General features: G+C 45.6%; 1 protein-coding gene across 1 annotated transcript in view; it reads left to right on the forward strand.

The window, feature by feature from the left end:
- Positions 1-25,697, forward strand: part of CACNA1I (calcium voltage-gated channel subunit alpha1 I) — a 155,994-nt gene that overhangs the window by 89,234 nt on the left and 41,063 nt on the right. The window contains 7 exon segments of the mRNA XM_082071182.1: positions 14,111-14,270; positions 16,513-16,828; positions 17,498-17,590; positions 23,393-23,699; positions 25,073-25,158; positions 25,160-25,287; positions 25,289-25,478. Of these exon segments, the coding sequence (XP_081927308.1) occupies positions 14,111-14,270; positions 16,513-16,828; positions 17,498-17,590; positions 23,393-23,699; positions 25,073-25,158; positions 25,160-25,287; positions 25,289-25,478 (1,280 nt within the window).

Here is a 25,697-nt window from a genome sequence, read left to right on the forward strand (position 1 = left end):
AAATTGATGCTGTTTTAATTTCCACTCTGTGGTTAAACCTTTATGTATCTTTATCACATAAATCTGTGGTTATGCGCAGAGAACACTTTGGAAGAAAGACATCCTGCCATTAATCAAAAAAAATAATAAAAAGAAATCGGATTCTACGGGAGAGGAAGCACTGACTTGAGAGTTGAAAACTGGCAAAAAGGCTGTAAACAAAGGATTGTGATAAATGGGAATGAGCTGCGTTGGAAGAAGGTGCTTAGTGGGGCACAGCAAACATAATTAATGGGACCTTTGGCCACAAATCTTTTTTTAATGTCTTTTTAAAGTTCTTCATTACTGAGCTGAAGCAAGAGGAAAGCCTATTAGTGACAAGTACTGATGGTACAAAACTGGAGGTGTTGCAGGTGCTACCAAAGAAAGGGGAAAAAAGACAGTGGGAGGCAGAGGAAGACTGAGGTCTTGGTGGGATTGTGAGGTACTTGGGAAGGAACAGGGGGGTTAATCCCAAAGGCAGATAGTTGATGATGTTCAAAAGGCTGCGATAGGACAATGTGGCCCAGCATTCACTGGTGGCCGTTTCAAAGGCTTCTACATGGGCACCCAGGTAGGGACTGATTTTCACAGAGGAGTCTGGCCTTGGGGACTGAATAATGGCAGTTTATTATCAGGAGAATGGACAAAGTGATTAGGAACCTGAGTGATTACTGCATGAGGAGAAGAGTGCTGAAGTGGTCTGTGTGGTTAGATTATTTAATGACCAAAGAACAGTATCGCTCTAACAATCCGCCACTGCTTGAAAAGTCTACGTACTAAAGTGAGAAATTTCTGAAGAAATTTGAGAGAAATTTCATACTACGTGAAGAAAAAAAAAAAAAAAAGAAGCTATGCTATAAGATTAGGAGGGGGGAAATTCAGAATTGACTCTAAGGAAACAGTAGCAACATGGTAGAGGAAAAAGTATCACCAGTTAAATAAGTTAAATAAAATTATTTTGTATTCTTGGCAGGTGGGCAGTGCTGAAGTTTAAATACCCAAATTGGATACGTCTAAATTCTGCTTGCTTGTGCTCATTCTTAAGAGGTTACTGAAAGCCCTTCCTTAGAGTGAGACTTTGTGAGGCTTTGAAACAATATTCCACAAGGAACTAAGAAATGCTATTTGTGTGTATAGTGTATATAGTGTAAAGTGTGTATAGTGTAAAGAATACATAGATTCTCTGACCTGAATCATGACAGAAGAAGAAAAGGATATCCATTGTAACCAAAAGGTGGTAAAAGTCCATTAAGGTAGAAGCTCTTCACCCAGCTGGTAATTAGGCTGTAAAACTCACTGCTGTGGGAAGTCCTTAGAGCCCCAAATCAAGTAAGAGGCACTGTGTGAGTAAATAAAATGGGATTACTCAAGGGATGAGAGCTCACATGGAGACAGTTCTGGATTTCAAACCTCCTTGCTTCAGGGTTAGAGCAGATCTTTAGCTACTTATTATCTACAATTGATTGCATTTCTTGTAATTCTCAGCGGGATGTGCTACTGAGCATTTTTGGTTTTCACTTCTGGATCAAGAAGTCTGTGGCTCTGCCCTGTCTTGATCATTCCTCTGTTCACGTGTCATCTTTGAAGTGTACTAGAGAAAACATGAGGCACCCTAGTTTGGTAATAAATATCACACCTTCATAGTATTCCTGCTTATCTCTTGCATTTCTAACAACAGCCCCAGGGTTTAGTTTGAAAACGCATGAAACAAAAAAATTAGAGATTCTTCTGGTCCTATTACCGTGTGATTCAGTTCTGTGGTGGTGAGCTGATGTGATAAGCTCCAAACAAGTCTAAAGAGGGGAAAAAAAATACCCTCCAGGTCTCTGTCAGAGGTAGCTGCTTTCTGCTCTGGGCATGTCTGTGTCCTGAGCCTGGGGTGAAATTCCACATCCAGTCGTTGTTAATATCCTTTTGTGATTGTGTGGCAGGTTGCTAGGTGAAACGTTGCTGTTTCTGCTTGCTCTTTCATCCCTTCTTACAGCAAGGCACAAGGTTTGGTGGGGGAGGCTGGTTTTGTTTTATTTCTGCCAGATTTTGAGCAGGGAGTCTGTAGTAATTTCTGATAATTTGAATTTCTTTTGCTTCTGTTATTATGAGGTTTTTGACATTGGAGAAAAAAATATGTTTCTTCAGTTTACTCTTTCTTGTTGCATTGGTCTTATGCAAAGTAGAGTCCTTGCGTTGTGTTTGATGTCTTCCAGTTTCCACTTACAATTTAGTAACTGATTCATCATTTGGAAACAGATTACTTCAACTGAGCACACTGTACGGAAGTGAAGGACTCTGTTGCAGAGGGTTGCATAGCAACTTTATTGAATAGAAAGTGTATACATGTGCTAATACTTGGTGTGTAAATGCAGTAATACTTGTGTAGAGGTATAGGCACTGGAAACATAATGTTATATTCTTATTACTAGCTGTGCAGGGTGTAGAATTTCAGATTTGTGGGAAGTTCTGCTTTTTCTAGATGTGTTTTTTTCTCAGTCAGAACAAGAATAAATATTTCCCATGCATTTTAATGTGGTTTTATTCTGCCTAATTTTAGGTGGTTTGTTTGGCTTTTTGATATTTTTTTTTCCTATACTTTTTCATGACAAAGAAGTTTAAAAAGAAAAAAAACCCTCAACCATGCCATTCTAATATAACAAAGCTTTCCTCTCCTCTTGTCCTTCTTTTCTTTTTGCTAAATGGTGTTTCAATAACTGTCACAACACTCATGTTTCAGACCAGGTGAGTGAGGCCCAATGAGTGTCATCAGCAGACCTGGGGATACAACTGATATCTCCTAACTCTTAGCCCTGCATTCAGCTCACTGGACACAACCATCAATAATAAAACAGTCTGAACCTTGGAATGGGAAAAGCAGATATTTTGTATTTGTCTGCCTTAAACCAGGCTACCTGTGTTTGGTTCTGTAATAGTGCCTAAGACAGAGTGGTCTGGCTATGAACACCACACTTGGCACTGGGGAAAAGCGATGGACATTTACTTCTCTAAATATGCTTTTGAAGAACTAATTTCACTGATGAGCGTGTGTGAAATTAGCTTCTGACTGAGATATATTAGTCTGTAAAACAGTCTCATTTACAGCTAGATCAGACAAAAAGCAAGTGCATTTGACAGACACAGTCCTGCAGTTGGAAATGCAAAGGGATTATGAGATTCCTCCTCTAAGACCCACTCATGGGGTCTTTGCTTTGGATGCCTGAGTCTTTCTGAAACAGGACTGTCACTTGCTTGTTCTCTTCCAGCATTGATTCCCTTTCAAAAATGTACTCTTCCATTGGACTCTTTTGGAAGTACATTTTTTCCTCTTGTGGCTTTATTTGTGAAGCAATAACTGAAACGCAGATATGGTTGTGTTTTCCAAATATTTAAACTTGCCCCATCTGCAGTTCTTTTTATAAGCTGCTCTGTAAATATTTATTATCACACCTCAGTGGCACACAAACCATACTTACGACCACGTGCAAATGTGTACATACACAGATATATCCACACACAGCCACAGCCCTGAGCAGGTTAGTAGAGGGACAAGAGTGATGTTCCATACACAAAATTTAAGAGGTTTAAAAAGCCGTTTTCATTCCCTGGTCAGACTGTGTGTGACTCAGACACATTCAGAGATGAAGCTGCCAGCTTTCTGTGGGCTCTGCTCACAGGCAGGTGGGCAGTGAAAGGACGGAGAAAAGCTGACAGAGCATGGACTTGACTGAAGGGGTCAAGTTCAGTGTGTGTCCTCCCTTCCCAGCCCCATCTCCTACCCAAGTGGAGCAAAGCACTGGAGAGAGCAGTGTACTTCATGCCTGAGCAGGCCATTAAAGGATGCTGTCCTTGCACGGAGGAGCAGATCAGAGATGGAAATCTAACTTGGAGCTGCACTTTCCTGTATGTGCAGCTCTTTATTAAGGCAGTTGAGCCCTAAATCAGACAGGTGTGTTCAGGTTACAGGGAAATGATAGGACGAGATAGGATGAGAGGAAATGGCCTCAAGTTGCACCAGGGAAGGTTTAGATTGGATATTAGGAAAAAATTTATTCACAGAAGGATCATCAGGCATTGGGACAGGCTGCCCAGGGAAGTGGTGGAGTCACCATCCCTGAAGGTGTTTAAAAGACGTGTAGATGAGGTTCTTAGGGACATGGCTTAGTGCCAGAATTAGGTTAATGGTTGGGCCTTGAGAGTCTCTTCCAACCATAATCTATGATTCTGTGAAACAGGGTGAGGGGGAGCAGAGCAGCGTGAGGATCAATAGACATGAGGGCAGAGAAGGAGCAGGGTTTGAAGGAGAAAAGCACATCAGGCAAGCGGCAGGGTTTGCAGGGTATGGCATGCAAGGGCGTGATGCACCTCTGTGCGTAGGATAATGTGGAGAAAGCGGAGGTGGAGGGCGGGGAGAGATGGGGAGGAAAACCAAACTGAAACAAGAGCAAAGACTAGTACAAAGTGAGTCTACTGACTCTCAAATATACTGAATGGTTTTGCAAATTAATGCTTCTCTGGGGCTTTTTAACAAACTGAGCGGGCTGTAACAGACCCACATCTTGTAGTGCTGGAGGAAGTCGTCAGTCCCTGAAGACAGGCTCCAATTTTATTTGCTTGTTGTCTGATCTCTGTGCTGTTTTTTCACGTGCATTCCACAGTGTGCAGTATGTTGCTACATGTTTAAAAGGGTAATCAAAGTAAATTTGGGAGAAAAGAAGTCAAAACAAAACCTAACCAAAATTATAACCCTGTGTTAGTGTAGTGTCGTGGCAGGGACCTGGGGAACACTGAAGTGCAGGAAATGTAGACCTGGTAGTGCTTGTTTTGTACCATACATTGTTTAGTCTTATTTTTTTCTGTCACAGATCATGAGAGAAAGTAATTCTTCCCTCTCTGAAGCAGTCTGCTTGATTTCACTGTTATTATAAACAAAGATTCGAAAGGCACAAATTGTGTGCGTGTAAGTTGTCAGATGGGTTTAAAACCATGAGGTTTGGAAAAGGAGAAAGAAAACACAAATTATTTTTATTTTTCCTGTGGCTTTCAGACATTTAGACCTGTGACTTAGACCTTGTAGACCTTGGTTTTTGCCTGTAGTGGTGAGGAATAGAGGAATTTTTTTGTTGTTGTTTTTTCTGTGATCTGAGATTGTCAATTTATAGCAAGATTCGACACCTGAAGGTTTATGCCGTGTATCCCAAGACTCCTGATAAAAATCACAAGAGTTAGCAACAGCACTGCGGAGTTTGTGTTATTGGAAGTAAAACAAGTCTGGAAAAAAAACCCACCCCACAAACAAACAACAAAACCAACAAACAAACACACTCCCCAAACCAATAAACAGTCGTAAAGAGACCTTCCCTGGAATCTTTATTTCTCCCTTCTCCTCTAGGGGAACCTGCACAGCCAGAATTTAAAAAATGCTCAGTGCCACACAGTTCCCATTGTGACAATTCTGCTGCCTGTTCAAACAAGCTGAGCCTCCAGTGTACACAGCGCTCTCGAAATCTCAGCCATGTATTTTGCAGCCTAAATGGGAGCTGAGCTGTTTTGCAAAATCTGTCCCGTGGGACCTATCAAGCAATGGATACCATGGAAATGTGAGCAATAATGACAGTGTATTATGGGGTGAAAGATAATGTCACATTACACTAATGCAAATTACACTTCATGTGTGTGGGCAGGGCAATTTACAACCATAACCTTAAATTTCTTGATCGTGTATTTTGGGCCTGATTCTCCTATTCACACACATTTCACCTAATGTCATGTCACTGCCTGCAGTAGAAAGAAACATGATTCATGCTAGTGACAGCAAGAGGAAATTAGCTCCCTTAAATCTGAACCAGAAGTTGCATTACTGTTTTACATAATATTTTGCATTATTCTGTCCTACTTACACAGCACTAGAGATGTGTAAAGAACTTAAGGATATTTATAGAACGGAGGCAAGTGGCTTGCAGCCATGGCACTGGAGTTACCTTTTGTCCCTGATGTTGGGCGACTCCTGCAATTCTGAAAGAAAAGCTGGTGCTGTGTGTTTTTAATAGAGTTTTCACTGCAAGTGAGTGCAGTCATCGTTACAGTGATAAATGGGAAAAAAATGAGGTGATCAGTGAATGAACAACAGTAGCAGGTGGTAGTAGGTGTTGCTTATTAGATGTTCAGTATTAGAAAAAAGAACAGAACAGCAGCAATCCCCCAGAGAGACGCCTCTCTAAGAAATAATCAGACACCTGCCATCACTCTCCAAGACAAGGTTACTTCAGAGCCCAAAGCTCGCAAGGGGTTAATGGGGTGTGAGAGTGAAGAAGGGGCTCCTGTCTGAGACCTTTGCCTCTGTCTGTTTCTGCTCATGTCATAGATTAGGTGGCTGCCAACTGTGCTACAGTGGCACACACTGAATGTGAGCGCCTGTGGAAGATGAGCTTTCTGTTGATATCATCTATGGGCCTTAGGTGGGCACACAGCATCCCCATAGGGTGCAGCCCATTGCAGAGCTGAGGTGGCTCCTTCTATTTGGACCACAGCAAAGCTTGGGCTGAGGCCTCTTTTATTCCAGAGGGGTCAGCATTTACGTGTCAAGAGAAATGCTCAGGATTTTGTCCTTCTTGTTGAGGCCACTGTAGCTCTGGGGTCAGGTCTATAACTAGGAGTCTGCACCTCTGGGCTTGCTTCTTCAAAGCACCTGGCAGCTCCACCTGGCATGGCTCTGGTTTCTGGTTTCTCTGTAAGGCTGGTGAGGCTCCAGCTCAGCAGGGAGGAACTGTTTTGTGTACTAGGTCTTGTGCATCTTGGAGAAAGCTGTGAAATATGAGAGTAGAGCTTGGAACTGCAGTTTAGACCACCTGTCTTCTGTAAAAGGCTTGGAAGGTGCAACTATAGTCTGACCCTTCGAGCCACAGTACATTTTTCATTTTATGGCATTATGATCTGGTGAGAAGATAATTTTCCATGACCTTAGTATATATTTGCCATAGTGTTCTCCAAAGGTGTGTTGTTTTTTTTTTTAATTTTGTTTTGTTTGGTTGGTTTTTGTAATTTTTTTGTGTGTGGTTTTTTGTTTGTTTAGTTTTGTTTTGTTTTGACATCTTGATATTATCTTCAAAAATTATTTTATGAAGAGCTCTTTACTACCCCGTGCTGGAAGCTGGGCCTGTTTATCCATAGGATTTACTGCACGTACTCAGCAAAGAAATGTGACGATAACTATTGTGGTGTGAGCCAGGCCAGGGCCCCATGGGACTTGTTGCTGTATACCATACTAAAGGGAATTATAATTTTCAAGGCTGCCGACACTTTTGTTTGCTGAGTCTCACTAGATGGGGCCTATTTCCTTGATGTGCTTGTGATATTTGTTGAGCAGGTAGGAAGAAAAGCTCTGAGGCATTCAGAATATCAAGAATCAGCCCTGGCCCTGCCACCTGAGCGTGCTTCAGTGGCGTGCTGAGCATCGTGGCTGTGCAATGCCCATGTGTTTATTTTCTCATCCTCCCCTCCAAGGAAAACAGCATGTCTCAGGTTTCACTGGCACTCTGTTTTCGTTGGTTGTTTTCACTCAGTGTGTGTGGGGGGTGTTGTAAGTGGTGCATTTTTTTTCCTATTCTTCCTTTTTAAGGCCCATGTTGCCCTGACCTGATCCATCTAAGGTGAACAGCTTGTTCTTGAAGTGAAAAGCAGTGAGGTCTGTGCTAGTCCCTGGCTCCTGAAGAAATTGTTCCTACAGCCTTGGAGCAAGCTTGAGAGAGCTCTTTCTCTTAAAAACTACTCTGGAGAGCTCTGTTGTCCCAGCAGGGTGAAGCTCTGACCAACAGGTTTTTTTTTCCTGCAGCTTTGGTCTCTCTTTTGGCTACTTCAGGCTTAAGCTGAGGAGTACTTTGAACATAAGGACTGAGGACACTCAATGTTTGAACTTGACTGAGTATCCTAATGGGAGTCACTGCACCAAGGCAAGGCTTGATGTACCTATGCTACTGAGAAAATGAACAACAGCTTTTTGTACTGGCTGAAGTTTTATAAGTGCTGGAAATGTCATGCTTTGATATTTTCTGTGGTCAGGCTGAGGAGTGACAAAGATTTGGATAACTGGAGGTTAGGTCTTCATCAGGCTGAGCAGGATGAGGTGTCTGAGCCAGTCAGAGATGCTTGAAAGCTTTGGTTGTCGGCAAGACAAGAGTGGGGTGTTTGTGAGGAACCTGATGGCGCTCCTAAACTATAGATCATGCTGACAACCCGCAAGTGCAACACCTCCGGCCCCTAAACATACCCTACAAACACACTGTAAACCTGACAGAGGGATCAATGGGAAGACTTTGTTTGCCTCCGAATGAGCCCAGTGTTTCTCATTTATGTCTAGGGCACCTTTTCCTTAGCAGCAGAGCTGGATTAAGTTCTCTCACTACCTCATACTGTCAACTGGACCTGTTTTTACGTAGGGTTCATTTTTTTCTGGGTCAGGACAGCCATCTGGACATGCTCTCTCTTGCACTGGTGCAAAGCAGTGGGTGACGGTCTGCAACGTGAGGCTGGCTTTGCGGCTGTTCCAGCCGGGCCCCTCTCTCTTACATGTGTGTTTGCAGGAGAGGCCTCAGTTGGGAGAAATACAGCAAAGCAAAAACGATCTGGGTGGTGAGGGAAGCTGTAGGTTATAATAATGATGAACTTGGCAGTGCACTTACTATTGCACACACAGCTGATTGGTTTATCTTTGCGTTAGTTTGGCCCCCACATTTTAGCTAATGCAAATGAATGCAATGTGTGAAATGACAGCTAAGCCTCGGATCAGCAAGAGATCAGCGAGAAGGGCCACGAGTTGGAGCACCAGCTTGCGCTGCGCATGCAAACTGAGATTATTTTAACTACAGGGTTTGGCCATAAAAAAACAACAACAAAAAAACCAACAACAAAAAAAGGTGCAGCTCTCCCTATGTGCTCTCTGCACAAATACCATCTATCTGCTGGAATGGTTCCTCAGTTCTGAAAATTCCCGTGAAGAAACGTACACCGGAAAATCCTGCCAACCCTGCGTTAGCTGGGTGAACTGCCATGTGTCCTGGGGCAGGGGAGGAAGGAAAGAAGGCGCGCTTGGACAAGCGGCCTGGCTGACGGACAGAACGATGCTTGAGTCTCTGTACTCTGCAAAATGTCCTGCCAGCCACAGTCACTAATGCGGATGGGGAAGAGATTTGCTTTTGCTCCATTTAAAATGACAATTGGTGGCTTGGCCCATGATGCAGATAAGATGGGTGCTGAGAATTATGTTCTCTTTCATCTGGTTTACTCTAAGCAAGAGAAAAATTGCCTCAAACCGTTATCTCCTTGTGATTCTGCACACATTAGCTCTGTCCCTCACTGTAGAGCTGGGGAGGATTTGAAAGCCCTAGAGGTGGGTGAGATAGAAGAAACCAGAAAGAACAGGGTTTCTCACCCTCTCATGAGCCAGTCTCCTGTTGAGGTCACAGGGTGATTAGTGCTAGGGAGTGAATCAGCTCAGCTGTTGGTCCTCACTCTCGGAAAAAGGCAGGCAGAGAAAAGGCGAAGCGGCAGAGTGATGCCGAGCAAGGGGAGGGAGGTGGTAGTAAGCTACTGGGCACACCTGCACCACGGGATGTTTCTTGTTCCCTGGAGCTCACCTCCTTCCCAGCCCTGCCCTGGCTGCTCACCGCCACTACCACGCTGTGCTGGGTGAGTCTGCTTAGCTGTGACAGCCAGGCTAATCAGGGATGATGGCGAGTGTCTGGGAGGGAACCAAGGTCACTGTCACATCTGCAGTTTGTCAGGAAGGGCCTCTGGATGCGGCCAGGGGAGGCAGAGGATTTGCTCTACCTGAAGCCAGGAGGAAGTTCAGTGACTCTGCTTCATCTTTTGGCTTTGCTCAGCCCTCTGCTGCCCCCTGACAGCTCCTCTCACCCTCCCACCGCTTCTCATCCCTGTGACATATTATACCCCCGATGTCCTCTGCTGTGTTGGAGCAGTGAATGCATCTCTGTTGTGCACATGGCTTTGTTCCTGCAGGGTATCTCACCACGAGCAGCCCTGCCAGCAAGGTCTAATCCAGCACCCGTCCCCACCCCTTGCCTAAGGGTGTGGGTGAGCAGCAGGGAAGTATTATCTGAACATCATTTTGTGAGGATCCTTCCTTGGGTGCCCACAGTTGGTGCCATTTAGTTTCCTCCTTTCTTCTGGTCTTGTTGAGGGTGAGCGGGGAAGAGAAAAGGTGTTTCAGAGCCCACACCTGGCGCTCATGAATATTTCATGTTTCTAGCTTTTCTTTCTCTTGAAGAGCAAAACCTTTTCATATTTGATGCCCTGGGAGCCTGTTTGGTTGCTGAATGTTGCTTCATCAATGCTCCCTCTCCCTGCTTTTCCTCCAGTCTGCCCGGCCCCTCTTCCTTTCTCTTCTCAAAAAATGTCTCCTTTTTTTTCAAAGGCTGCTTCAGAAAAGGTCATTGTCCTTTTCATATTCCCTCCTTGCTGTGAGCCAGCATGGCTTGCGCTCTGCCAGTGGTAAAGGACAAAGAGGGATTTGGGGAAAGGCAGCGATGGGGAGGGTGACCAGGTACACTATGGAGCAGTGAAGAGGCAGAGAGGAGATGTAGGCACAGCAAGAACAGTAAAGGGGCAGAGGAGCAGAAAGAGGCAGTGGAAGGTAGGAAGGAGGCAGCAGCGGGATTTTGCCAAAGAACAGGCTTTCCAGCACCTTCCAAAAGTTATAATGTAAGATGCATCTGTGTTGCTGTGGATGGGGACTTGCCTGGTAAAAGCCCCTTGGAAAAGAGAGGCATCCCAGTTCTCCAGGGCAGGATGCTCCCAAAGCTGCACTGACGTATATGCCTTCTGCCCATTTCCATTGCCCTGTAGCTGCTTTAGAGATGTTGTTATCTCAGACACCAAGGTCTGCAGGAAATCATCACCCTCCATCCTTAGGCTTTTCAGCCTTTCTCCCTCTTCCCCAAAACCTCATGAGTGCTTGAGGAACCTGGTCCCAATGTGGACTCTGTAACACACTGCTCTGTAAGTCCTGCCTGAACAGGGCTCAACCTCTCCTGCCTGTGAAAGTGTTCAGACACTTGGCAGTGACGGTCTGTCTTTGGAGGCCTGTAGCAGGTGCCCTAGTGTGGCTTCTGGATCAGCCTGTCCCTTCCTGGGTCTAGGGGACTGCAAAGCCCCAGCCACGAGCAGACCCACACGACTGCCAGCTCAGGAGGAGACGGGGGGGCTGCAGGGGCTTCCCCCACAAAGTGCCCCTGGGGGCTGGCAGAGGTGCAGGAGAGTCACTGCCTAAATGCCATAGCGGAGGATGGAGCTCAGAACTCTGGCATGACTATTGCAGGCAGCACAGCACAGACAGCAGGGGAGGCTGATAATGGAGAGAACAAAGGTACTGAGCTTGCATTTACACTGTGCCTTTCATTCACGTGGAAGTAGTGGTTGAACTATCTCCACGAACTGGGTAGACTCAGCAGAGGATGTCCATTTGTTGGAAAACTGTTGAGAAATGTGTTCCCAGAGCAGTTGCTTTGCAATTTAGGGCAGGAAGCAGAAGAGGCTCTGCACAAAGTGAAGTGATGGTTTTCTTTTAGAGATGGTTGGCCCACAGGAGAATTGCAATTGATGTTTGCATGGGTATTCCTTCAGCGTTGTTGTTTTTGGAAGAGCCAATCTCATATCCACAATCAGCATCAATGGGTAAAGAAGGATGTCTCTGTTCAACTGAGGGATTTTTAAAAAATAAAAATTGGGATTCATTTGGACTTAGAAATGGAACCCACCAATGCTGAAATTCTTTGTGATGTGGAAAAGACACCAAGTGCTGTGGCTACCTGCCCAGCATGGGGCCACTTGACGGTTCTTGGGTTATGGGCCCTGATACCCCAGAGGGCCTAGCATGAGTGCAACTGCTGTGATCCTGAAGCTGTTGGTAGCACAGTCCTGTACTATCATAGCCCCTCTGAGAGCCAGGATGGAGAACGTATAGGCAGGCAGCATGTTTCCAAGGAAAAGGCAGGCAAGTTTTGCAAATCACTTGTCTTCTCTTGGAACATGGACAAAATCAATTTTTGCAAATTCTGACCCAACAAGTGTGTTGTCTGTAACAATTCTGGTGGGAATGTGTGTTCTGTCTGTTCTGCATTTCAGTGTAAGGGCAGTCTCATTCTTCCCGTTAACTCTGCTCTGAGATGGAGGTAATGTTTTGGCAGATCAATTGGTCTGAAAAACATCACCCCCTCTTGCAGCATTGCTGGCACAGCTTCCCGTGTCCCTGGGTTCTCCCTGCTGTACTGACCAGGGCAGCTTATGGGAAGTGCCGAGCTGGTGCTGTGAAGCAGCATTAATGCCAGGAACACGCTGCTCTGCAGCGAGGCTGCGCGGCCTTAAAGCTGGAATGTTGTGCAGAGTGTTGCTCTGGGACCTGGCAGGTCACAGCGACAGGAGCAGGGCACTGTGGCTCTGCTGTTGGGATTGATGCCGTGACAGAGCAGGAAGCTATCGGTGACTCATGGCATGTCCGTGATCCCCAGCGAGTGGCTGCAGCTGCGTCCCTGCACTGCTGAGTTACTGATGTTCTGTCTGAAAACTGGCGACTAGTGATACAGCTGGGGAGTCAGGCAAGCAGGGCGTAGCTGCTGCTCAACAGCCTGGCCTTAGAGCTAATGCCATCTTTCTTTGTCCTTCATTATCCTGTGTAGCCATCATGAAGCACCTTCTTCCTACACATCACCTACCTGCAAATACCAGTTGTCTCTCTCCCATTCCTGTCTCTCCCCAAAACATTCCCTCCTGAGCTAAACCAGTCCGGTGTCCCACACCAGGCACTCTTCTCCCTCTCCCCACAGCTGCACTTCCCTCCCCTCTCCACGCTGTGAGCAGCTCAGGGAATAGAGATAGAGCGTAAAGCGCAGCATCGTGTGGCTAATTACTTGACGCTGGGCACACAAGAGGGATTAACTTGTGCCTCAAAGGGCTGTCAGAGAATCCTAATCTTATCTTCCCCTCCTCTTCCCCCTTCCACTGCCATCTGAAGTAATGAACTGGTTATAAATACCTAATTAGCTAATTATTTGCTGGCCTACATGGAACATCTTCACTGAAGGAACTCCCTGGACCCCCCAAGGAGAAGGACCTTTGTGGAGGCGAGGAGAGACAACTGCAAGAGGTGTGCACAGGGGTAAAAGTGCTACAGTGATGCTCAGAAGGGTTTCTAGATTTTTGCCATCCCTAGAGAGGACAGAAATTCATTAGCTCCATAGAGAAACAAGCCTGTCTTTACCCCCACTTGTGGCTGTGTGAGCTGAAGAGCTGGCAGAGAAATAAAACCACAGAAGTATTTCATTAGGTAATTAAAAATTTTTTTAAAAGGTGTTTGAAAACATTTTTGCACTGTCCAGAGGTACTGTGCCAACAGCATTTTGGGCTGTGCCTGCTATTTGTGTGGTCCAGCCCTGTTGGGGAGGGAGGACTAGCCAAGAGCGGAGAGTGTGGTCTCCATGATTGTCCCCTGATGATACTGATGTCATCATACTGATATTGAGAAAACTAATGTATGCCAGTTTATGTGTGCTGGAGAGGTTCATCCCACTAGGCAGGCTGGCCTTGGTCTGTTGGTGCAATTCTTACAGGTTGCAGCATGCAGCTGTTGAACTGGGATGACCTTCAGTCTGAGCTGTCTGAGGATGGGGCTGTTGATCTGCCGTGCACCTTTGGGATGGAGTTGTCACTCCATTGCCCTTCTGCAGGGAAGGGGGAAGAAGGGATGTCAGTCAGATAGCTGATGGTACCAATAGTCTCCTTCCCTTTTCTTCTCACTCCTGCAGATGAAGACCTAGGGTTAAGAGATCACGGCATCACAGCAGCTCTGCTGGCTGCCTTTCAGTAGAGGTCAGGACAAAGAAGAGCAACAATCATAAATCTAGCTTGCTTCAGGCAGTAATTAATTTCTGACGCTCTACTTCTATCTTTATGTGGCACTTTTTTTTGTGTGCATGTGTGTGTGTGTGTCCTAAATTTTCCTTTCCTTCTCCTTCCCTTCTTTTTTTCCCTCTCTCTTTCTCTTTCCCTCCATCCCACACTTGCTCCTTCTGGTTCTCTTCTCCTCCTGCAGGCATGCGCATCCTTGTGAACTTGCTCCTGGACACCTTGCCCATGCTGGGGAATGTTCTTCTTCTCTGCTTCTTTGTCTTCTTCATCTTCGGCATCATCGGGGTGCAGCTGTGGGCTGGGCTGCTCCGCAACCGCTGCTTCATGGAGGAGAACTTCACAATGTGAGTGCCTGTGAGACGATGTCTCCTCCTTTCTTCCAGGGACATTTATCTTGCCCTGCTCTCTTGTCTTCTGCTGCCTGGTTTTCTGTGTATCACTTACTTCAAATGGCTGTAGGGTGACAGCGTGCAGAGTGCTGGCCGTGGCTTGTAGTGGAAAGGGAGAAGAGGGCAAAGGCAGCTTGGTTTTAGTCTGTCTTCACGCTCCACAGATGCCTGGGCTCATTTGGATTTGGCCAAGGCACAGGTTAACTTAGCTGCCTCCTCCAGCCGTGCCCAGGGATTCAAAATGCTGCTCCAACTCTCAGAAAGAGTTGAAACTCTGAAAACACTATCCATGCTGTCTTTCTCCTGAACTTGCTCCCTCTTCACAAAACAACAACCAGAGGAGTCTTACAGAAAGCCATAGCGCTGCCTGATCATTCCAGGGACATCTTCAGCACCTCCCAGGTGGAGCTGAGGTCACTGTTTGGACAGTAGTGTATTACCTCCAGAGGCTTTGAAGGCATATTGGGCAATTATCAGGAAACTTCAGGAACAGAATTGCATGTGGGATCTGCCGTGGGGCAGGGATGGAGGGCTATTTGGAGAGGCATCCCACAGATGGGTTAGTAGAAGTGAAAGCACCTGAAAGCAAAGAACAGCTGCTTGAATGGGACAAAAAACCCCATGAGGAAACGTGGGCACAGTTCTGGCAAAGACAGCCTGGAGCCACACAGGGGTTTATTACAGGTATCTGAGGTTTATTTTAGGGAAGTCGGGGGGAGCCTGCAGACCACGGCTCTCTCCTCCCTGGAAGCAGTGGGGTGGAAAAGCTCCTGCCTGTCATGAATTCTCCAATTATCCTTCTGTGGAGCAGAGCACCAGTTCCAGAGCGCAGCTCCTCCTGTTGATTTTCTGGCTTTAGCAGATCTCAGGCTTTAAAACATCTTCTTAAAACTGTATACTGATCCTAGGCATCCTATCAGTTTAGACTGCTTAAAAAATCTAAAGCTGTAGATCAATTTAGACTGATTAAACAATTCTGAAGCTTTAGGTTATCTCAAATTGGAAAAAAAAGAAGTGTGAAAATACAGTCTGCAGAATGACAGTGCGACTGGAGAGTAGGAGCTGCTTAAAGCAGCCATTTACTGTGTTTATATATTCCTTGGGGAAAAACAGATGTTTAGGATGATTGTCCTTTATGTAAATCAGGAGTAGTGCTACTTTAATGAGTGTAATTAGATCCACGCAGTGTTGACGTAACTGAGAAGTGAATTGAGGCCACAGCCTACAAAGGGGCAGATACTAGAAAACCTTTGGCTGACCATAACTAGAGAAATGAATTCTGCAGACACCCAGTTCACCAGTGATGTGAATGTGTTACGACAGATCTTTGTGGTTTAGTCCCACTTAGTTTAGAATCAGACACTTTCTATCTTGTCTTTTTTATCAACACCTGTTCTCTTCCAATAACACTTTGTGAAAAAGTCTGTATTCATGCAAAGTGAAAGTTGTGTATTATAGCACTGTGGTGAATGCACCAGATAAAGTCTGATTGAAAATTTTAAATTCTCCACCTTTCATTTTCCTAATCATTAGCTCATCTCCAGTGAGGCGAGCATAGATGATTTTAATTATTTATGCATTTGGAAGGTGCTTGCATTATTTGGAAAAAAGCACATGAACTTGTCATGAAACATTGCACCCATAATGCCAGCTGTCAAGCAGGAGTCAAGTTTAAGGTTAAGTCAATTTCAGCTTTGCATTTCCTGATTTTAAGGCTTAGCTTTGCAACCTTAATTATATATGAACTGGATTTTTTTTTGTCTTAGAAGTACAGAAGGTTCACTGCCAAATGTTATAAAACATGTCCATCAACGGTTACATACATGAGCACATCACAGTAAAGCCTGATGAACTTCCTTAATATCACTGCATCTGATTTAGCTCTGATGCTAATGGAGAGAGTGATCAGAATGGAAATCTCTGCATTCCGTCTTTTCTTTGTCTCCTTGCAAGCAGATTGTGTAATTTGGCTTGGGGCGATATGATGACAGGCAAAGCTCTGAAAACTGGAGATTCACCCTGGAAATTTCCTGTTTTCCAGGAGCCATGTCTTCCCTTCTCCTGAGGCAATAAACCTGGAAATCCCTTACCCAGTGCAGTCCCTGTGTCAGGATGGGAGCTCCCAGCTCCACCAGTTTTGCTGATGGGAAACTGTCTGTTACAGGAACTTTATGACTATGGTTTTCTACTCTTGCAGACAAGGTGACATTGTCCTGCCCCCTTATTACCAGCCTGAGGAAGATGACGAGATGCCCTTTATCTGCTCACTGTCAGGAGACAATGGAATTATGGGCTGCCATGAGATACCCCCACTGAAGGAGCGGGGCCATGAATGTTGTTTGGACAAGGATGATTATTATTACTACAACTCAGTCCGGCAAGAGTTCAACATCAGTGGCATGTGTGTCAACTGGAACCAGTACTACAACGTGTGCCGTACAGGCAACGCCAACCCGCACAAGGGTGCCATCAACTTTGACAATATCGGGTATGCCTGGATCGTGATATTTCAGGTAAGGCCGAGTTAGCCTCCTAACAAGGCTAAGCTGAAGCTATTTTCCTTTTTTTCCAATTGAATCTTTTTGTGATCCCATGCTGGTTTCTGCAGGGTGTGATGCAGCTGCAGAGAGAAAAGGGCCTTGTAACTACTCTGGCAAGAGAGAAAGAGTTCCCACCGTGGAGGGTGTTCCTGAAGGTGGGGAGGGGCATAGAGCTGTTCCAGGCCCTTGCTGAAATGATCTATACTCTTAACGATAGCAAAAGAGCCTTTCTTTTTTTATTATTATTATTTGTAATTTTTTTTATTCCCAGCACGCATTGCAGATGGGAGCTAAACCCGTACCTTTTTTATTTTTTGCCGGCTGTGCGCAGTGTCCAGTCCAAGCAGCACAGGAACCTGCTGCGGGTTTTCCCCTGCTGCGATCCAGGGAAATGAACTATTTTAATGAAATAGTCCTGCTGTGGGCTAGTATGATCTCACAGGCTTTGACAGTATGCCAGTGTCACCAAGCAGTACCATGCTGATTTCCTGGAGTGGAAATTTGGCCTCCTTGAAATAAACTGTTGTTTCTCACCTTCCTTGGGTTTCAACAGCCCTGCCAGTATCTGCCTGTATACACCGAGGAATGAACTCTGGAAGCTTACTGCCCTCTTGTTTCTCTTGTTGTTGTTTGTCTTTGCAGGTGATCACACTGGAAGGGTGGGTAGAGATCATGTACTATGTGATGGATGCCCATTCCTTCTACAATTTTATCTACTTTATCTTGCTGATAATCGTAAGTATAAGACTTGGTGACTGTCAGCATTGCAAGCTAAGAGCCTACAAAAAACAGGTGTTAGTTCAACACAGGTATCAGGGAAGCAAACTACTTTACCTGGATTTCTTCTAGGAATCTCAGGAACCCAGCAAGTTGATTTTCACTGAGAGTGGCAGGATCACATAGTTGTCAGCAAAGTTATTTTCTTTCACTCAAAAAATATGCTCAGGATTGATTCCTAGAGATATATATACCTAGTGTAGGATAATGTTGTCATCCACAGATCTTCTCTCAAAGTAAATTTCCCAAAGCAGTAGGCCCAAAAACACAGAAAACCATTTCTGCATCTGCCCTCCTACTTGGTCTCTGTACATTTTAAGCTCTAGAGTCATTCTTGAGCCATGTTTAATGGCTTTTGGAAGCACCTGGATTTTTCAGAATCAGGGTCTTGGGTTCAGATTTTGTTGGTTTCAAGTTCTGTCATGCTGAATTAGTTCTTCAACATGAACAAAAAGGAGCTGCTGCTCTGAAAGTGTCAGTGGTCCAACATAAACTGTCTGTGTGAGATCACTGGTAGTGGGGATGGAAAGAGAGAAATGCGTCTGTCTTGAGAACTTACTGCCACACGTAAATGCATTTTCTTGGAGGGAATATTCTGTTTCTAACAAGGAAGGATTTTGTTTTTATGAAGACTCTTGCAGTTTTCCTACATGGGGACTGAAGTCGAGAGTGGAAGGGAAAGGCACAAGATGGATATGGGAAGTATAAAATCCATACATGGTGGGTGCAATTTAGTTCTAAGTCACTTTGCAAGTAAGGACCTCAGTGTGTATTTTCAAGGCCTCCATGCATTTAGATGGGTTGCTAAATGGACGTGACTTAGACTCTGCTCTTGACCTACGACTTCTCCTATGTGGCCATGCCCTCTTAGAAATAAGATCTCTAGAAACAGTCACCCAATAACATTAATAAAATCACCTGGCACAGGATCTAGTTTAAATTCAAATTGACATGCAGTGACTTGAGAGCAAACAAACCTTAATCCAGTTTCTGGGAGAAATTCTGCAGCCTGTACGTATGGGGAATGGCATAAAAAAAAATCTACTGGTCCATTCAGGTCAGAGAATTTATGAAAAAGCTTCATGGTATCCTTGATTTCTCCCTCCCTTCTGGCCTTCTACCATCACAATGGAAAGACAAGGGGAGAAAAAAACAGAAAGATGACCTACTCCCTGTGGGCTGAAGCATGAGCCAGGACAGCAGAGGTGAAATACACCTTAAAGAATGCTGATTTTACTTTGAGGTTGGAGAGCCCCAAGGGGAGACAGTGCAGAGGTGTGGTTGCACAGGATGGGTGTGGAATTCCCCCCAGCTCTGTTCCCAAAGGCAAACTGAACATCCACTGCTTTTTTTTTTTTCTTTTTAAGTTCAGGAAACAATTATTTCCCATAAAGTTTGTTCGGATCTCCCACCATGCATTTTCATTTTGAGCAGCATGGCCAGGATCCCTAGATTTGTGCAATGTGCAATTCAGCACAGAATTTACTTCTTGTTTCAGACACAATCTCTCCCAGAGCTGGGAAGGACTGTGCAGAGACAATGGTTTACCACTGGGGTGATCATGCCTGTCTCCTGCAGGCCAGTTCCAAAAATTGCCCCTCACCCGCTGCTCCAAACTACATAAATTCTGCCTGTCAGCTTATTTTTCATTTCTAGGCAGGAGCATCCTTCTAGTGCTGGCTCACCTCATGTGGATTCCCAGTGATTCAAACTTTGTCTCTGAATTTGCAGGCACTGAAAACCCTCAATTAAACACTCTATGTGAGATTTTACTGTGGAGTGTCATTGACATTTCTAGACACTCCCTCCTCATTTGCAGGTGCCCTGTAGGTTTATTTCCATGAAACACAGGAGCACATGAACCTCAGCTTACTCTAGGGACTGCTCAGAACAGAGGAGCCATATGCTAGATGGAGTATTTCCTTTACCTTTGGTGGAGTTACACCAAGAAAGCATTTAGCCTTTCTGTTACCTTCTTTGCATGTCTAATGCATCTTTTGCAGCACACAGCAACACCACAGTGTGAACTTGCTTTCACTTCTTTTCATTTTCCCTCTGAGTCTTCTTACAGAAATAATGATCCCTCTTCAAGTCTCATGAAGCAAAGTCCTTGAAGCCTTTATTCTTCCCTCCTTCTCCATGCTTGAAATGCCTAGGTTTCTAAGCAGGGTTGCTCTGAAAGTCGAGTTCAAGCCCTGACTTTTTGCTTTTCCACCTAAGTCCTTGCCTAGGCTCAAACTTACTCTTCTGGGACTGGATCTCTGCAGCCTCTTCTTTAGAGCTGTGCTTTCATCCATGACTTCTTCTCTCACAGAGATATCTTCAAACACCTACATAAGGGCATTACCTGCTACTGCTCATCTGGCAGGAAGAAGGCTCCACCACCTGGATATATTCCCAGCATGGTTGGGACTCAGATTCAGGGTGGCCTTGCAGAACGACCCGGTAAAAGCATTTTATGTATTCAGCAAATTGTAAATAGCTTCCCCTTCTGCCAGAGATCAGGGAGGTGATGTGAAGAAAGGACTGCTTTCACCTCTTGAGTCGGTGTTTCATTTAGGTCTTCCTGCTTGAAGACCAGTAATTTCTTTGTCACCTCTCCAGCTACTTGGCCACTGGTGTGGCTTCTGGACTAGAGAAGGCTCTTCTGAACTCCTACGCTGGTATCCACCTTGCAGCACTCAGTGGCCTCCTTGAAGTGCTCTGTGCTTACGTATGTGGGCTGCAGAAGACAAGCTGGATATCCAGGCGTAAGCAATAAAAACAATGGGCAAGTAAGTCAGCATCTCCAGCACTAGTCAGATTTTATTAGATATCGCAGAGACAGGAATTGAACCTTGGGCTGGACAAGGCCAGTATCTGCTTAACTAAAGTACAGCTTAGCCTCAGGGCTGAATGGGACTTCTGTGTTGGGGCTCTGAATCAATAGTCTCTTTCTGCCTCTACTGGATGCTTGCTTTGACTCCATGACAGACACTTTTGGTCTCCTCGCTCAGCTAGCTGAGATGGATCACTCAATTACAAGCCATCTGGGACCCTTCCTGTCCTGCTAGCTGGGAGGCACTGTCAAGCGTGGCAGAGCCTTTGAGTTTATGCACTTGCCTGTCGTCTTAAGGATTAAACAAGCTCATTTGTTTTGTGTTTGATGTTCCTAGCTAAGGGGTTTAAGGATTGGGGATTAGTTGTCATATCCACTCCTCTCACTCCTCCCCTTTTTGGTCATTTGGTGGGAGATCACAGCAAATAGTGCCTGTAAGGACTGGGCTTGATGATGTGAAACCTCAACCCCACTCCAGATCCAACCCCAGCTGAGGGCAGCTTGTTGCCCCCAGCTCCTCTGTATGTAGCCTAGAGAGAAGGTGTTGCAAGTCTTAATTGCTTGTTGTTTGTGGAGTTGTTGAAAGTTGCAAAGTGTACTGGGCAGTGTCACAATTAGCATTCCAAAAATGAGTGCACAGCTGGCGTCCAGCTCCCAACCCTGCCTCACTCAGGGCAAGCTGAGAGAGGTAACAGAATGGGCAAGATTGTGCGAGTGTTGTGTGGCGCTGAGGAGGAGGAGGGCAGGAGAGTGCATCAGAGAAGAGTTTGGATTCCCAGTCATACTTTCATCAGTAAAAACATGCAAGACATCATGGACTAGGGAAAATCATAGGGGAAGGTGAAAGAATCCATACAGGGCATCATTTTAATTTTCAAGGCCACATGCAGAAGCTAAAGGGAAAATAGAATGAAATATGAGCAGGAGGAGAGGAAAGAGAAGGGTTCAGTGATGAAGGGAAACAGAATTAGAGCAGCTTTGAAGGGTGCTGAGAGGAGGAGTAAAAAAAAAATGTAAACCCTTTATTTTGCAATGGTTTATTGTCCTTATGTGGAATCTGTTTGGGAAGGGCTTCATGTTTCAAAGGCTTATTCAGATGCTAGTAGAGACATCTCTCCTTTGAAGTACTGAGAGCCACTGTAATGAGCCTCCAGACAGAGCTGTTGGGCACCTGTGTGCAAGAGAAAGGGACAACCAAGGGGACATGCTGGTGGAGGAGTGGCAAGGGTGTGAACGGAGGGGAAGGCTGCTTGGATAGGTAGAACAAGCTGGGGTACTTGCTGAAAGAACCTCTGCCTTTTCCACACACAAGGGTAAGGCTCAGGTTATCACCACCTTTGCTTGCTGGAAGGGTTATGTGAAGGACACATGCGTGAAGATAAAGGCAAGACTGGATCCAGCTCTGTGTCAGAGCTGTTTGCTTGGAAAGAAGAGACAGGGAAGTGAGACTGAGTCCTGTGTGGTTTTGTACAGGAGGAAGATGGTACAAGGACATCCCTTAGCAGGGATGCTCCCTGGTGCAGGGGAGGCAGAAATCTTGAGCTGGTGCTTCCTCTGCTCCCTGGGGCTGCCCTGCAAGGTCCTTTTCAGAGCGGAGCAGGTGTGTGGTCCTTCTTCAGAGATCAGACTCTGCGTTTTATCAAGGCTGGATCACCACTTACAGCTCTACGGGGAGTAGGCGCCAATCCAGGCGTCATAGCTTTTGAGAAGGATTTTGAATGTAGTTACCAGCACTTTAACATAAGAAATTCTCATCACATTGAAACCCAGGTTTTATTCTAAGTGTAATGAGTAGATCTCCTAGTGGAGATTCATCTGTAATTCCATAATATTTGACACTGAGAGTGAGATTTTTACCTCCAGATCTCTTAGCACCAAGAAATATTTGCTCTGTTTTACAGATAGGAAAACTGAGGCAAAGGAGGCTTAAAGGGAACATACAAAGGTGTAAAATAAGCCTGGTAGACTTTTTGGCTTCTGTATGGAGAAGTGTTTCTAAGAAATTGGGGGAGTGAGTTGTGGTTGTTTTTGTATTCAAAGTGGAAATCCTACCTAGACTAGAGGACAAGTAAAATAAGAGCTAAGATAATATGTCTAGTGTCAGAAGAATCAGAAGAACAGAAAATGAGCAGGAGAGCACTGTTTTACCAGACTATTTAGTGTCCTGCTCAAAGTAATTAGTTTTTGTAAACTCCGCTTTGATTTCAAGAGCCCATTCATTTCAGAAAGTGCCATCTCCCTCTATGGTGAATTTAGGTGTAAATGGTAGAAATAAATAAAATGCTCTGAGAATGCAGACATGTCCTCCAAGAGCTGAAAATCATAAATGACAGTACAAAAAAGCAAGCAGAGGAGAAAGCAGCCAAACTACCAAACTAGTCGTCTGTCTCCCGCCTTCTGCTCAACACAAAGGAGACGGAAAGAAAAAGTCCGTTTTTCATCAAAACCTTTGCAAGCAGCTTCTAAATGACATACTAAAGGTCCAAAGCCTGCCAAAAGAGCTAAAAGTAGGGCTTGTGTTTCCTGAATTTCAGTTCAGAGCTCTAAATTCTGCATGGAAATGACATTGAACGAGTTCTCAAAACAAAGCTGATCCAGGCCTGGCTTGCTCTGAAATCTCACCTCCATACACAGATTGGTTCCCATTCCTCTGTCTGCCTCCTGTCACTTTCCCTGGTAAAATACTGTAGCAGGTTGCCCAGAGAGGTGGTAGATGCCCCATCCCTGGAGACATTCAAGGCCAGGCTCGATGGGGCTCTGAGCAGCCTGATCTAGTTGAAAATGTCCCTGCTTATTGCAGGGGGCTTGGACTGGATGATCTTTGAAGGTCCCTTCCAACCCCTTCTTCGAAGAAGAATCTTCGATTCTTCTTTTTCATTCCCCCTCCCACATGTTCTTCCTCATGCTGACACTGATTGTTCCTGCTTCTTCTTTGCTACTAGGTGGGCTCCTTCTTCATGATTAACCTGTGCCTGGTGGTCATCGCCACGCAGTTCTCTGAGACCAAGCAGCGAGAGCACCAGCTGATGCAGGAGCAGAGGGCCCGGTACCTCTCCTCCAGCACTGTCGCCAGCTACATGGAGCCAGGAGACTGCTATGAGGAGATCTTCCAATACATCTGCCACATCGTGCGCAAAGCCAAACGCCGCACCCTCGGGCTGTACAACAGCATACAGAGCCGGCGCCAGGGCCACGTGGAGCCGAGTGATGCCAAGCTAGGCATGAACAGGAAAAAACAGAGGCACTACAGTAAGGATTGTGTGGGTGAAGCTGGAAAGGCTGATAGTGGAAATGTGAGACTAACTGGGAGCATCTCCATGTGCCAGCTTGCCGAAGGGCCTGTGCCTGCAAAACACAGCATTAGAATTAACATTGGCCATTGAACATAGGCCCGTGGCTGCCAGCCAGGTGGGGATGACCAGCAAGAGTGGGAATGAAACAGGGGTGACCGGAAGGAAACATGGGAAACCCAGGTCTGAAACCCAGATACCATAATGGGTTAACATTAAAAGCACTGGCTGAGGTTTGTTCAGAGGCTCTGGTATAGGAGTTTGAGAGAGAGAAGTACCCGGGGGGATATGATGGAGGGGGACTAAGGATTTGACTTGGTGACACAGCAGGTCCCTCAGAGCTCTCCTCCAAAACTGAGTTGCTGTGGGACCTCAAGAGAGGCAAAGGGAGTAGAATTGCAGTAGGATGTCTCCTGAACCAAGGGAACAATACTGAAGAAGTCAGTTTGATATGTAAGGGCAATGGAGACAATTTCTCTTGATGAGGCCACATGCTGCTGTGTAAAATTAGACATGAGATACCATTTAAATTGGATTCCTGGCCTGAAAAGTACTGTAAAAATGGCTTTACAGAGTTAGTGTTAACTGTCTGACCATGCCTTTCCTGAGTTATGTTCCCATTAACAAGCAAAAAGGCAGATTTTTCTTCAGCTGGTCTTACATATGCAGTCTTTCATTTTCTTTACTTGCTGGGAAAAAAGCAGGCTTCATGCACTGTGTTAATGAATTAATTGCTTAATTCCCCCAGTGTCCATTTGATCTTTCAGGCCCAGCTGGAGGATTGAGGAACATGAACTTAGTTTTCTTGCTGAAATCAGGGGGTCTGTTCTGATTCAGAGCGCACGGACTATCGGGAAGAAGTATTCTTGCACTATCTTTTCTGGCTTCCTGAGATGCTTTGCTAATGTAGCTTCCCTAATTTAGAGAGTTCAGCTCAGCATGTGGGTTCTTGGACCCCACTTGTAGCAGTTCAGACCAAAAGCAGCCCTCGTGATCGTTTTTCCCTCAGTTCCTACTTAACACAAGCTACTGAGTCTCAAGCTGTGATTCCTGCATCATACAAAACAGTTCTTCCTCTGATGGACGTGAACCCCCATTGAGCCCAATCACTGGCAGCTGAACAGTACCGTGCCTTTTGGTGACACAGCCAGTGTAAAGCCCCCAACAGCAATGGCTTTTATTGCTGCCCTTGAGATGATGTGTCAGTGTTTAATCGTCCTTACATCTAAAAGCCCAGTTACCCTCTCTAAATGACCAAAAGCCAAACAGGTGCCCAGTTTCGATGTCTTTTTCAAAGCCTTCTCCTTTAAGTGTGATTATTTATCTCCCCAGGGCTTTGCCAGCAGCACAACTCTCTTGACTGCCCTTCTCAGGGCTTGGTCCAGCCCATTGCTGTGACAGCAACCTCCGATCCCACCAAACTGCCCCCGATGCCATAGGGGGGAGCACGAAGCATCCCGAAGGCTCTCTGTCCTGGATAGCGCTGACTCAGACCAGGAGGATGGAGGAGCCAGCGAAGAGGAGGGAGAGGGCAGCAGAGAGGACCAGGGGTGTCTCAGCGCTGGAGAAGGAGGAGGAGGAGGTAGAAGAAGATGGATGGCTGAAGCTCTGCAGCGACATGTGGAGAGAAGTGAGGGTCAAGCTTCGAGGGATTGTGGACAGCAAGTACTTCAACCGTGGGATCATGATCGCAATCCTGGTGAATACTATCAGCATGGGCATTGAGCACCATGAGCAGGTAAGGCATCTCAGGGCACAGGGTGGACAATGGGAACTGGTGAGTCTTGCTCAGGGTTATGGCCTTGCTAAGCAGCTGACACAATTTGGTAGAGACAGAGACTGAGCAATCTGGACCCCAGGCCACAGCACAGATGGTCGCAGCACAGCTTTGGAGAAAGCCTCCGGATCTTGCAGGGTCTTTTCTTCCTATCCCTGCACTTAATCACTTTCACTGTCT

The sequence above is a fragment of the Streptopelia decaocto genome, assembly GCF_964273445.1.
Source record: "Streptopelia decaocto genome assembly, chromosome: 1".
Classification (NCBI taxonomy): domain Eukaryota; kingdom Metazoa; phylum Chordata; class Aves; order Columbiformes; family Columbidae; genus Streptopelia; species Streptopelia decaocto.